The 15,058-nt window shown below is 46.3% G+C and overlaps 1 protein-coding gene across 1 annotated transcript in view; it reads right to left on the bottom strand.

Moving 5' to 3' along the window:
- Positions 1-5,254, bottom strand: part of CCNG1 (cyclin G1) — a 13,420-nt gene extending 8,166 nt beyond the window's left edge. Inside the window, exons 1-2 of the mRNA XM_042451678.1 lie at positions 4,944-5,254; positions 759-1,022 (exon numbers count right to left, since the gene is read on the bottom strand). Coding sequence (XP_042307612.1) covers positions 759-1,022 — 264 coding nt within the window. The 5' untranslated portion in view covers positions 4,944-5,254. The remainder of the gene's footprint in view (positions 1-758; positions 1,023-4,943) is intronic.
- Between the last annotated feature and the right edge of the window lie 9,804 nt (positions 5,255-15,058).

Raw genomic sequence — 15,058 nt, forward strand, 5'->3', positions numbered from 1 at the left:
TTATCGGGATACGAATAAATCCCATAGGGATTTATTGTTTCGGCTTACGAAGGTTTTTTCGGGTTACGAAAAAACCTCTGCGCTGTTTCAAATGGAGCCGCGGCGCAGCCGCGGCTTTTTCCCCATTAGCGCCTATGGGCTATTCGGCTTACGAAGTATCCCGGGTTACGAAAGTGGCGGCGGAACGAATTAATTTCGTAACCCGGGGTACCAGTGTATCTGATAAATGAAAGGTTTTCCATCCCTGCTATGACACAATTTCCCTTAGAACAGATATTCAAATGCAAACTGATACACCTGTCCAGGAATATTCTGGACATGAGCAACAAGTCTTAACCTCACACTCCTTGTGATGTCAGCCAGCAAATAAGATCTGAACCATTTGTTATGACAGATAACCCAAATCAAAATTAGCATGCATACTCAAGCCAATGTTGTGTATCTTATGTTCAAAATCAAGGCACACTCCACTTGCGTGCCTGTTTTCAAGAAAACTAGGTGCAAGACTTCTCAGACACTATACTTTACTTATGCTCCATGGTGAATTTATTCAGTAAGGGTATGTTTTGAGCAGCCCAAGTCCTGATTCCATTTAATAGGATTGATTTACAAAGCGTAACAGCATACAAGATTACAAATCAACAATGTACTGAATGCAAGTCTCCCTGACAGCTGAAGTCTTAGAACCCATATATTTGTGAAGTGTTACACAAAAGCAGAGATAAATTGGCTTATAACTTAGTAGTCTAAAGACCTACCTTCATTTTTGATAAAAACCTATCTAAAAAATTCACAGCAAGGGAAAATGTCTCTGTACCAAATCCAAAGAACTGAAGTAAACTAAGCAGGTCTTTGACTTCAAAGTCTCTCAAACTCGCAGTCATCCGGAGCCCATTATCATGAGCAGATTCAATTATTCTTAGACCAGAGAACTTTGGCTGACATCTTAACTCTTGATCCAGTAACACATTCAGCTGGTGCAGCAATTCCTGAGCCTCACTTGTTGCAAATGTTTCAATCATCTGAAATACAAGACTTGGTTCAGAATAACTGCCTATAGCAAAGCATGTACTTGTCATCCTGTATGAAGATCATATTTGATTCTGCCATTGGTTACAAGTCAACTGACAAAGGAATAGATCAGCAATTTTGCAAACCAGTACCCTCTAGATATGCCAGACTACATTATCCCCGGTTAACATGACCACTGTTCAAGGATGATGGGGGACATGGTCCAACATATATGTAAGTTTGCAAAAGAGCATCAATGGTGTAGAACTAGAACGTTATCACATGGACCCGCAGACATTGTTAGAGAACACCTCCCAGCATTCCTAGTCAATGGTGAGGAATGCTGGGAGTTGCAGCTCAACATGTGGCGGGCCAAAAGGTTTTTGCCCTTGTTGTAGATATGTCACCCAAAGCTAATGTGTTATGATGCATGTTTTATTAGTTTACATTTTTCCCAAAGCCAGAATGGCCAAGGTAATGCAAAAGGCAGGTGTGTCGAGTGAGGACTGATTAAAGATAGCTTTAGGGTGGGGGGACATGCTCAGAAAACTACAAGAGGACAACCAACAGTGAGATTTTGGTTAACTGGCGTGGCCATTGCTCACACTTTTACCACATTGCCACACTACACTCGTATAATGCTGCTATTCCACTTTTCTGGTCTGGCTGCCTCCTATTGCCTTTTGGGATTTGCAGTTTAGGGCGTGGAATTAGAATTCCCAGGCAGAGCTCTTAGGCCTCACTGAACTACAAACCCCAAAATGCAACAGGAGGCAGCCAGAGCAGTAAAAGTGGAATAGCAGCACTAGAAGAGTGTAGTGCAGTAATGTCCTTAGTGAACCAATCAGCTCTGTTTCTGTAGATGGCTGCAAAGATAGGATCCAAAACTGAAGTAACCATTCTAACAGGGCCTTGTCTCAGAAAACTCCAGCACATGCACAGAAAATGTCTCTGTTAATTATTACAACAGCATCCAAATCTGTATTAGTAAGTGTTTTCAATAACATTTAATGCATTCCAGGAATTAGGAAGCAGGGACCCTTTCACACTACATAATTGTTTCACTATGATTTCACTTTAACTGCCATGGCTGGATCCTATGGAATCCCAGGCTTTGTGTTTTGGCGAGGCACTAGGTTGAGAATGTGCAATACCCCTCCCTGACCTTCAGCTCCCAGCATATTATATATATATATGACTTACAGCCAGAGATCCCAGCATTGCCCCTGTATTTATTGTCAAATCAATTAACTTTGGGAGACCAGGGTTTGAATGCCTACTCAGACATGGAAGCCTACTGGGTGAGTTGGGCAGGGCACAATCTGAGCCTCACAGGAACAGAATGGCAAACCCATCTGAACAAATCTTGCCAATAAAACCCTGTGATAGGCTTGGCCTTAGGGCTGTGATAAGACAGAAACAACTTGAAGACATACAACAATTGATTCTACACTGAAGAGAGAGAGAGAAGGCATTTTTGTCAATCTCAAACTTCTAGGCCCAAAGCACTGCTGAAAAAGGTTTCTTTACTAAGAGAGTAAACAAGGCACTTGATAAAATGATGCTCTGCAAGTCTCCTATCAATCTCATTATACTAAGTCAGTAGAAAGGTTAAAGCCAACAACGTCTAGTTGACAGGTTAATCATTTTGCAGAATAAAACAGCCCCCAGAGGTAGGAGGATACATATATTTTTATCATTAAGACGTTTCTTCAAATGACATCCTAGACTCTGGAAGGCCTTTCCAGACTAGAACATCTTTGTTGGCCTGCCTCCCCCCTCCTTTTTCTTCCATTATCCCCCCTCTTTATCTTTATTTTACCCTGACCCTGCTAGAAACCCTTACTTCATTTTAATTGTTATTGTATTTAATGTCTTCTTTGATTTAATCTCTTTTTAGCGTTAAATATGTTTTTATAATGGGGGAGGGATGGGGTTTTGGGAATTTTTAACATATTTTTTTTTACTGTATTTTGTTTTCCTGTTCTAAATTGCTTTGATTCCTTGAGATTAAGCAGAATATAAATTATTATTATTATTTTATTTATTTTATAAATTATATGTGCTTTCAAGTAATTTCATAGGGTTTCCTCAGGCAAGGAATATTAAGAGGTTGTTTTGCCAATTCCTTCCTATGAAAGCCTACAGCACCTGGTATTCTTTAGTCGTCTCCCATCCAAGTACTAAGGAAGGTCAGCCCTGGTTAGTACTTCCAAGATCAGGCAGGATCTGGTGCCTTCAGAGTATTTAGGCCTAAGTTTATAAATAAATGTATATGTTGTATGTTAGGTTTATGTACGGTATTTATAAAGAGTGTCTTCCTTTGGAGGTTTTTAAACAGAGGCTGGATGGCCATCTGTGGGGGGTGCTGTGATTGTGAGTTCCTGCATGGCAGAATGGGGCTAGACTGGATGGCCCTTGAGGCCTCTTCCCACTCTATGATTCAATTTAAGACAGGCACATCTGGGTGGTCTCTCTCTCAGATCAGGGCACCAAGCCTATGAAGTACAGTATGGGAATCAATGGGAAGCCTTTCCCTTGGTCTTTGTGAAGCCCTGCAGGGTGTACCGGTATCCCTGAACAAGGTGCTCACCTAGGCCTGCCCTCAGCCCCCCAGGTGATTTTAGGCCTGGCACTACCTTTCAGCTTGACATACTCCAGAAGGATTTAAAAAAACAGAGGCCTGCCGACACAACCTTGAGATCCTTGGAAGAAATGTAGGATACAAACATAGCAAATTGCTGAGAAGTAATCTAAGCTGGTGTTCAGTTGTGTCTCCTTTAGCATTTGCTGAGACAGCACTCCCCCCCCCCCATCCCCTACTGTCCTTTTTGCATATGAAGCCAGTTTTTGGACCTGGGGATTGTGGTTTCACAGGTGTGCAACTGAAAGCAAATAAACCAGATACCCATCAACTCTTAGTGAAAGGGATCTTTTAGCTCAGGGGTAGGAAACCTGTGGCCCACGGGCCAAATGCGGCCTGGCGGGCCTTGGGACCGGCCCCAGCCCGTCCTGCCGCCGAGGAATTTGGCCTCTCGCGCGCGGGGCAAGGGGGGCAATTGTCTTAGACGCCTGAGAAACATGCGTTTATATTAACATTTTTTTAAAAAATCAGCAAATTTTTTTGCATGTCCTCCACTTTTTTTAAAAAAGTGTCCACCATTTGAAAGTGTTGTCCTACATTTGTCCCAGTTATTTATTTATTTAAATTTTTTAAAAAATATTTAATTATTTATTTTTTGGCTTCGGCCCCCCAGTTGTCTGAGGGACAGCAACCCAGCCCCCGGCTCAAAAAGGTTGCCTACCCCTGTTTTAGCTCCTTCAGACTAACTGAAAGAAAGAAGCTGGGAGGGAGCAGGAGCTTTCCTAGACTTGAGGCTACTTCCCCAGATGCATCTGTAGACTCAAGTAGGCTCTAGTCTATGAGAACTCCTGCTCTCAGCTTCTTTCTTTCAGTTACTCTGAAAGGTGCTAGAAAATCCCATTGCACTCTGTTTCCTCAGACTAACAGGGCTCTGTGTTTGAATCCTGCTCAAGCCTTAAGTCCTTCCACCAGCCCCCTCTATGGCCCAGGTCCAGCAAAGCAACATGCCCAGGCTTGCCCTTGGCAACCTCTGAAGAGGAGGGACACAAGGTCCCACAAATGGCCCTCCTTCTTCTCTTACCTTATTATTACCTTATTATTATTATTATTATTATTGACTCTCTCCCCCAAATTGAGGGCATAGACAGCTTTACAAACCAAAACAGTACAATCAAAAACACACTAATGTGCCCACATTAAAAGAGCATTAAAACACATGTTCAAACATGACTCATCATCAGAATAAAACACAGCCAAAAGAGAAAAGCTCTTTAAAAACAGTACATATTAGAAGCAGTTAAAATGCTAAAACACACTGAGAGAACAAAAGTGAAGACCGTATGCATACCCTTAAAACCTTACGTGGCAGAAGGTTTTAAAACAGAGCAGCAGGGAGATCAAGGCAGGCTGGCAGCTTCTAGAGCTGAGGTCAATTAAAAACAAGGCTCGCATTAAAGTTAAATGCAAATTAATATTAAAAATAGATTAAAATTAAAGCAAATAAATAAATGCACTTGGGCCAAGTCTCTATATTTAAAAGCGAAACATCTGTCCCTCTTCTTAAAGGCACGAAGGAAAAGAGTCGCCTGTGGAACTGCTGCTGCTGCTGCTGCTGCTGCTGCTGCTGCTGCTGCTGCTGCTGCTGCTGCTGCTGCTGCTGCTGCTGCTGCTGCTGGCCCTCCCAGAACTCGCTCCTTCCTCTTTCAGCTCTAACAAGTTCTGACCATCGGTAAGTTGCGAAAGGCAAGGCCACGCGCAAGCTCCGCCCCCTGGCTTATATAGTCCCGCCCCACGAGCCGCTCCCTGTCATTGGCTACTGAGCCTGAAAACGTCAGAGGCCAATTCTCCAATCAGCTTCAAGTTGAAAGGGGGAAGCCATAAAGGAGAGGGGGAGAAAAGGGCTAAGAGGCGCCCTCTGGCGTCCAGCTTTCAAACGGCGCCTCCGTCCATCCCTGCTCCAATGGTGGAACTGCATGGCGCATGCGTATTGGAGTTTGGGTTTGTTTGTTTTAATTTTTGAGGCACAGTTTTTTCACTTAGGGTGCATCTACACTGTAGAAACAGTGCATTTTGACTTAACTGCCATGACTCCATCCTACTTGTAGTTCGATGAGACATGGGTACTCTGGGGAAGAGAATGCAAAAGGCCTTGTAAAACTACAAATCCCAGGATTCCATAGGATGGAGCTACAACACTTAAAAGTAGTGCCAAACTGCATCATTTCTACAGTGCAGGATGACCAGCCGCCCTCCTTTTCCAGAGCATATCCTCCATTTTGAGCAGGACTAAGAACAGGGTGGCCAGAGGTCCTCCTTTTCTAGGATCTGCCCTACACTTCAGCTTTCTGTCTGGCAGGAATTTCAAAATGTCCTCCATTTTGAGCAGGAATAAGAAGCATGAATTTATATGAGTGGGTTTTTTTAAGCTTTTATACTGCAGTGTCCTCCGTTATTATTTGCCTCGAATATCCTCCATTTCGTGGTGTCTTGCCCTCCTTTGAGGTTAGGACATCTGGTCACCCTGCTATAGATGCACCCTATGTTATAACTAGAGCCTCAAAGTTGCAGTGCCCATGTGCCTTTGTCTATAAGAAGACTGTCTGCAAGCATTTAGTCATTAAAAGTCTCCTTGGGCTCTCTGCTGGGAAAAGGCGGCCTGTGCTCTCTCCAAATCAGTTTGGGATGCTGATGGGACTTAAGATTCAGCACGTTTTTGTAGGTTGGTGTTGCTGTGGGCCTTCATGTTGTTTCTGACTTATGGCGATCCTAGGCAACCCTATCATGGGGCTTTCTTGGCAAGATTTCTTCAGAAGAGGTTTGCCATTGCCTTCCCCTGAGGCTGAGAGAGTGTGACTTGCCCAAAGTCACCCGGTGAGTTTACATGGCCAAGTGGAGAATCAAACCCTAGTCTCCAGAGTCATAACTCAAACCACTACATCACACTATTTCTTGATAAGAACCAGATATAAGAGAAGAACCATGAGAAAAGATTGTATGTACAGCGCTGTGTAAATTTACATTTTGGCAGAATGATTTTTACCATAAGTGGACTGTATTGGGTTTTTTATATAGTGGATGCTTTCCCCTTGGATTGTCCCTTATCTATACAGATGGATTCATAAAAACTTGTGGTTCTAGAACTATAACCTTTTAGCAGGATGTGGCGTGCAAAGGAGAGGACTTGCAACATTTGGAGCCAAGTGGGATTGGCTTGTCTCAAGGCTTTGAACAAACTATCAGGAGATCTCAGCTTTCCTGCATCAAATAAGTCCATTATTCTATATATTCAACATTTATTCCAATTTCTGCAGTAGGCTAATCAAGCTGGGGTGCACTAAAAAGGGCAACAGGTGAGGGATCAGGGACAATTATTAATAATAATATGTTTTGTTTATAAACCGCTATTCCAAATAGATCATAGCGGTGTACAAGAAAATTATATAACAGTACAAGAAAAATCTACAATTAAGATACACTGTATCTTCAGGCTAGCCCCTGATGACGCTGGGCCGGCCTGCTCTCTCCCTCAACGGCCGAAAGATGACAGTTATGGAGGGAGGGCACTCAGTCTTCAGGCCAGCCCCTGATGACGCTGGGCCAGCCTGCTCTCTCCCTCAACGGCCGAAAGATGACAGTTATGGAGGGAGGGCACTCTGTCTTCAGGCCAGCCCCTGATGTTGGGCCGGCCTGCTCTCTCCCTCAACGGCCGAAGATGACAGTTTATGGAGGGAGGGCACTCAGTCTTCAGGCCAGCCCTGATGACGCTGGGCCGGCGCTCTCTCCCTCAACGGCCGAAAGATGACATTTATGGAGGGAGGGGGCACTCAGTCTCAGGCCAGCCCTGATGACCGGCTGGCCGGCCTGCTCTCTCCCTCAACGGCCGAAAGATGACAGTTATGGAGGGAGGGAACTCTGTCTTCAGGCCAGCCCCTGAGGACGCTGGCCCGGCCTGCTCTCTCCCTCAACGGCCGAAAGATGACAGTTATGGGGAGAGGCACTCATTCTTCGTCACCAGCCCCTGATGACGCTGGGCCGGCCTGCTCTCTCCTCAACGGCCGAAAGATGACAGTTATGGAGGGAGGGCACTCGTCTTCATGGCCAGCCCCTGATGACGCTGGGCCGCCTGCTCTCTCCCCAACGGCCGAAAGATGACAGTTATGGAGGGAGGGGCCTCTGTCTTCAGGCCAGCCCCTGAGGACGCTGGGCCGGCCTGCTCTCTCCCTCAACGGCCGAAAGATGACAGTTTATGGAGGGAGGGCACTCAGTCTTCAGCCAGCCCCTGATGACGCGGGGCCGCCTGCTCTCTCCCTCAACGGCGAAAGAGGACAGTTATGGAGGGAGGGACTCTGTCTTCAGGCCAGCCCGATGACGCTGGGCCGGCCTGCTCTCTCCCTCAACGGCCGAAAGATGACAGTTATGGAGGGAGGCCTCTGTCTCAGGCCAGCCCTGATGACGCTGGGCCGGCCTGCCTCTCTCCCTCAACGGCCGAAAGATGACATATGGAGGGAGGGCACTCAGTCTTCAGGCCAGCCCCTGATGACGCTGGGCCGGCCTGCTCTCTCCCTCAACGCCGAAAGATGACAGTTATGGAGGAGGGCACTCAGTCTTCAGGCCAGCCCCTGATGAGCTGGGCCGGCCTGCTCTCTCCCTCAACGGCCGAAAGATGACAGTTATGGAGGGAGGGCACTCGTCTTCAAGCCACCCCTGATGACGCTGGGCCGGCCTGCTCTCTCCCTCAACGGCCGAAAGATGACGTTATGGAGGGAGGGCACTCAGTCTTCAGGCCAGCCCCCTGATGACGCTGGGCCGGCCTGCTCTTCTCCCTCAACGGCCGAAAGATGACAGTTATGGAGGGAGGCACTCTGTCTTCAGGCCAGCCCCTGATGACGCTGGGCCGGCCTGCTCCTCCCTCAACGGCCGAAAGATGACAGTTATGGAGGAGGGCCTCCTGGTTTCAGGCCAGCCCCTGATGACGCTGGGCCGGCCTGCCTCATCCCCTCAACGGCCGAAAGATGACAGTTATGGAGGGAGGGCACTCAGTCTTCAGGCCAGCCCCTGATGACGCTGGGCCGCTGCCTCTCTCCCTCAACGGCCGAAAGATGACAGTTATGGAGGGAGGGCACTCAGTCTTCAGGCCAGCCCCTGATGGACGCTGGGCGGCCTGCTCTCTCCCTCAACGGCCGAAAGAGACAGTTATGGAGGGAGGGACTCAGTCTTCAGGCCAGCCCCTGATGACGCTGGGCCGGCTGCTCACTCCCTCAAGGCCGAAAGATGACAGTTATGGAGGGAGGGCACTCAGTCTTCAGGCCAGTCCCTGATGACGCTGGGCCGGCCTGCTCTCTCCCTCAACGGCCGAAAGATGACAGTTTTATGGAGGGAGGGCACACGTCTTCAGGCCAGCCCATGAGTGATCGCTGGCCGGCCTGCTCTCTCCCTCAACGGCCGAAAGATGACAGTTATGGAGGGAGGGCACTCAGTCTTCAGGCCAGCCCCTGATGACCTGGGCGGCCTGCTCTCTCCCTCAACGGCCGAAAGATGAAAAATATGGGGGAGGGCACTCAGCTTCAGGCCAGCCTGATGACGCTGGGCCGGCCCGTCTCTCCCTCAACGGCCGAAAGATGACAGATATGGAGGAGGGCACTCAGTCTTCAGGCCAGCCCCTGATGACCGCTGGGCCGGCCTGCTCTCTCCCTCAACGGCCGAAAGATGACAGTTATTCAGTGCATCCATTGTTTCCACACTAGAATGAATTGTTGAGGAACAGATTATGCATATCTCTCAACTTCCTTTGAGTTTTAGTAGAAAAAAATGAGATTAAAGATCGGTTAAATTATTATCCTCTAGCTCCATATGAACCCATTTATTAGAATGTGATTGTATGACAAATAACCTAGAAGTTAGATTTAAATATGGATATATCAGAGGAAACCTGGCATCAACAAAGGGAATAGTTATCTAAAACACCAGAGACTCATTTTATTCCTAATCCCTGCAGCTAGAACTGAAATTGCAAGATGCTGGAATACAGGGAATTTGTTACTTGGAAACTGGTGGAAAAAGAGCTGGGACACATGGTGATCAGAAAAACCTTCCTATTCCTTCAAGAACAGATCTGGACAAAAAAAAAGCACACACATTCATTGAGGATTGGTCTGTTTTTATTGATAATGTCAATAACAATATATCTCATTTTGCTCTACCTTTGCACCAAGCTGGTTTTTGGAAGGACATCTTGGACACTGACCACCTGACTGTTGCAAAATGATCTATGATTTCCCTTTCTGGATCTTTTTACAACTTCAAAAGAATGTATTATTGGCGTTTATCACATGGAGATTTGGGGGGGGGGGTTTGGAGCTCAGATCCAGGGTGACTGTGGGTCCATGATATGGATACATGTCCTAACGTGAATGTGTTATCAGATGAGATTCCTTTCTATGGGTGCTCTTTCTGTGGTGCTTCCGCAGTGATTCCAAAGTGACCCCTCATTTTGATGAAATCGGAAAAAGTGAATTCACAGAATTCGCTTTGAAGCTCACTTCGATTTCACTTTGAATTGGTCTGGTGTGGAAGATCACTCCAATGTTGTCCCCCATGCCCCCCTGTGTCCTGCTGCTTCATCCCCCTCCTCCTCCTTCATGCCATCTCGCCCCCTCTGCCACCCTGTGACCTATCCCATCATCCCCTGACTGCTTCTGCATCCGAATCCTGGCTCCAGTGACCCCCTGCGACTTATCCCATCATCCCCTGACTGCTCCTGCATCCGAATCCTGGCTCCAGTGACCCCCTGTGACCTATCTCATCATCCCCTGACTGCTCCCTCAGTCCAATGAAGGATGACAGGTAAAGAGGGGGCAGGGAAAGAGGACAGCGTCCAGAACCCCACTGAGCATGCGCAAGAGTCCCAATTCAATTCATTGAATCCGCATGGTATGCACAGGTGTGGTAATACAATTTGCACTCACTCTACTTTGCATGAATCCACATCACGTGACTTGCCTTGGATTTGATTCCCCCTCGATTTGGAAGGGCAACAGAAGGGCAACCAGGTGTGATAAAACATTCACGTTATGACATGAATTCGCATAGCTGAACCAGGAGTCACCCTGGATCTGAGCTGCAAAAAGCCCCATGTGATACTCCACTGAGTGGAAATGCTTTTTGCTTATTCCCAAGGCCTGTTATTTCTATTGTTTATAAATTTGTTATTTGATAAAACTTATTAAAACATTTTTTTAAATGAAGGTGGAAGGATTTTTTTTAAAAAAAATTGAATAATTATCTGTAAACTGTAAGCCTTTAGGGCTGAAGAGCAGGGTATAAATACCACAAATAAATAAATAAATTGAGGAAGGATCTGAAGAAGAGTGGTGGCTGTCAGCATTGCAAGGAGGCTCTTGTGTAAAGGAGCAATGCAAGCAATAAGAAAAAACTATGAATTATAAAGAGACAAAGAAGAGAAGAGAGCAGATATAATGCCTGAAGTACTAGACTGAGATTTGGGAGATCCAGGTTCTAGTCTCCACTCCATGAAATTTTCTGGGTAACCTTGAGCCAGTACTCTATTCCCAGGATGACCAGATGGCCTCCTTTTCCAGGACGTCCTACATTTCAACCTCCTGTCCACGAGGAATTCCAAAATTTCCTCCATGTTGAGCATTACTAAGAAGCATAAATTTACTTTGATATGAGTGGTTTTAGCTTTTATTTGGTTATGTCATTTTTCTTGAATGTCCTACATTTTACAGTACCTTGTCCTCCTTTGTGTTTAGGACATCTGGTCACTCTGCTCTGTCCCAGTCTAGCCTACCTCACAAAGTTGTTGAGAGCATAAGGAGGGCAGAAGGACCATGTCTTGAGGTCAAGGGGGCAAGGAATATAAAAGTAACATTTTTAAAAAGGAAACAAGCTTAGGTGAGGCTGATGCCTCTGTCTTGTACCTGTATAGGATTGGACCTAAGTGATCTAAGGCTTTATAGGTTGTGACCAGCACTTTGAACTGTGCCCAGGAACAAAGTGGTAGCTAGGGAAGCCGGTTCAACAAGTGAGTTATATGCTTCCTAGGATTGGCTCCAGTCAGCATGCTGGCTGCAGCATTTTGGACCCAGTAAAATCCAAACAGTTCCTAAACACAGGCTCAGCCACATTGTATCAAAATAGTCCAAGCAGGGTGTAGTCAAGATGTGTCACTGTAGCCAGATCTGACTGGTGCACTGGTTTTAACTTTGCAGATACACTCCTGACCACCACAGAAACTGGGCTTCCTGGCTCAGGGTTGAACCTGTGTTTTCAGGAATAATGTAACTCCATCTAGCACAGGCTGGACCTCTGTTCCTGGATCCACCAGTCAACCGACCAGGAGCACATCCATTTCTTTGCCCTGATCTAATCCATTACTGACAACAGACTAGTTCAGAACATTAGTTCAGAACCTTGGGATCCAATGGGAAAGAGAGAGAGAGTTGGGTGTCAGTGGTGAAAGAGGTCCAGGAAAATCAACAGGGACGCATTTCCCCTGTCCATTTCCCTGTGTAGGTAGGTCATCCACCAAATTGACTCCAGTCTCTCCCATTACCAGGCCTGAAGTCAGGCTGAAATGGATCTAGAAAATCCACTTCATTCAAGAACTCTTGGAACTGAGAGGCCATCCTATGCTCTAGAACCTTGCTCAGGACAGGAATACAGAGACAGACCTGTAATTCTCTATCATGATGGGGTTTGAGGAGGATTTTTTCAGCAGCGGCCACAACACAGCCCCTTTTAGGCAGGACGGAAAGCTCCTTGCCTCAGAGGGAAGTCGCCGCGGAACAAATGCAATACACAGCAGTTGGAAGAAAAAGGCCACAATTTTATTTAACACAACTATAACAACCAAAACGTAGGGTTGGCTCTAATACATGAGGTCTGCATCTGTCATCCATCAACCCCTAACTGATGGATGAACCCAAGTACTTGGTCTTGGCCAAGCTTCGGGATGACAAAGGGAAAGACTAATTAAACGCCCATCTGTTCCAATAACCGGTCATGCGATTGATTGCATCTCCGCATATGCGAATCACCACATCTCTAGCCCTTGTCAACAGGGAATGCTGTATCAATGTTGCCCCCACAATGGCAACACCGCATCGCTCAGAGCAACCCTGTGTCCCCATTGGACTCCCGATCCAGCGCTACACAGCCCTGGATACCACACCCACCAGATCCGAGACCTATGCAACTGCTCCAAAGTTGTGACAGCAACCCTGCTCCCACAGAGGGAGGGTGGGTGGGTGAGCCGAGCTGGCAATGGCGCTGGCCGGGGCACCACGTGGCCTTAAATAGGCGGCCGGGATAGGGCAGAGGACCCGCCTCCCGGCCTCCCGACCAATCCCAAGCGGCACCACGTGATGACGCCGCCCAATCAGGAGGCACTTCTGCCCCCTGGTGCCTTCTGGGACATGTAGTCCCCGCTGGCATGGGCGGAAGTCCCTCCCATTCCCCCTTTGCTGGCCAATCATGGCTCGGGCGGCCCCGCGCACAGGCTTCTGGGGCCGCCCGAGCCGGGAGAGCGGAGGCACTGAGCCGCACAGTTCTCCCCCAAGTGGCAACCGGGCCGTCCTGCCGAGGCAGGCAGCCTCCTTTGCCACAGTGGAGCCACTTGGCCAGTCTCCTTCTGGTTGATTTCAGGAGCCAGTACCCATATGGTGGCTCACATCTCTCCAAGGACCCTGTCCACATCCTCAGGATGCCCAAACTGAAATGTATCCAATAATACAGGACAAGAAGATGACAAAGTTACATCCACTTGACCTGTATGAACTTGTTGCAAGACTTCAAGTTGTTTCTGACTTATGGCAACTCAAGGGTTCACGTATGAAGGACCTTTCTTGTCAAAATTTGTCCAAGAAGGAGAAGGTTGCCTTTGCCTTTCTCTAAGACTGAGAAAATGTGACTTCTCCAAGGTCACCTGGTGGGCTTTTCTGGATAGGCAGGGATTCAAAGCCTGGTCTTCCAGTGTCCTAGTCCAACACTCAAACCACTACAACATGTGGGCTTCTCCTGTATCTACTACAAATCCAAACTGGAGAGGATCTGAGTGACTTTGTCTGCAAAGTGTCTTGTAAATTCTTCACAGCAAGCTGTCAAGTAGCCCATTTTCCCTTCCTGAGGTAAAGAGTATAGGACACTCCTGAACACTACCCTGGCACACTCAGTAGCAGCAGGGGGAGAAGAAGAAGTGGCATCTTGTTATTCCCAGTAGGCTCAGACAAAACCAAAATGCAGCAGTCTCTCCTAATTTGTGTGTTCTTCCTCTCTCTCATATATATTTGCCATCTTTACCACATTCTGATGTTGCTTAGCCACTTGTTTCCCAGTTTTCATCCAAGAAATGTTGGAGGATATGTTTCAAGACAGAAGGAAAGAGATGATTCTGAAACATGCTGCCTTAAAACCTGATGTGGGGTTTTCTTTTCTGCCTTGGGCAACAAAATGTCTTGAGCTGTCCATGCACAAGAACATACTCTCATTCATTGCAATACAGCTTCTCCAACAGTTTCCCAAAGCTCTGTGTCCAGTGCCAATAAGACATAATCAAAATGTGCTCTTTTATTTGACTGTAATTGGACCTATTGCTGTGGTCTATGTGTGTGCACATGCATGTCAGTACATATCTGTGGCAAAATTCTGGAAGTAAAATGGATAATATATGCACAACTTTTAACTTAATTGTGCTCAATTCTAGTCTCCTATGCAAATGGTGCTCTCACAGGCATAAGAAAATATGCCATAAATGGTATTTAACAGCTGAAAGACAGAATTATATGCAATCAGCAGCTGCTAGTTACAGAATTGCTACTTTAAGACTGCAGCTGTTTGATTATATCCATTTTTAACTTATTAGTCAATTCTCATTTTCAGAGGGCTTCTAAGAAACTGTCATTCTTCTCCAAAGAGGAAAATTAGGGCTTAACCCTAAAGGAATACAGTCAGTAAAAGAATATGTGCCGTCAGCATTCTTTCATCTCTTGCAAAACCAAATGCCTTCACAAGATGCCAGTAATCAACTTGTAGTGATTTCCTTCTCTGATTCTCCAAATGTTTCAGCTTGCTAACATGCACATTTGCTCAGAAGTAAGTACCATTATACCCAGTGTAGTATAATGGTTTGGGTGTTGGAGTACAACTCCGTAGACCAGGTTCAAATCCTCGCTCTGCCATGGAAACCAGCTGAGTCAAGTCACATTCTTTTACCCGCAGAGGAAGGTAAAGACCTACAGTATGCATAAATAGGTTTATTTATTGTTTTTGTGATAAAAGTCTTTTACTATCAACTTCCAATCATATTTCCAAGGCAATTTAATTTTTTAAAAATTAAAATATACTACTTATCTTTTTAAAAAATGGAAAACACAACAAATGAAGAGGCTACAAAAGGAGCAAATTTAAAACAGCCAGATTTTCCAAGCATCTCAAAAGTTTGTG

This window comes from Sceloporus undulatus, chromosome 2 (genome assembly GCF_019175285.1).
Source record: "Sceloporus undulatus isolate JIND9_A2432 ecotype Alabama chromosome 2, SceUnd_v1.1, whole genome shotgun sequence".
Taxonomy (NCBI): Eukaryota; Metazoa; Chordata; class Lepidosauria; order Squamata; family Phrynosomatidae; genus Sceloporus; species Sceloporus undulatus.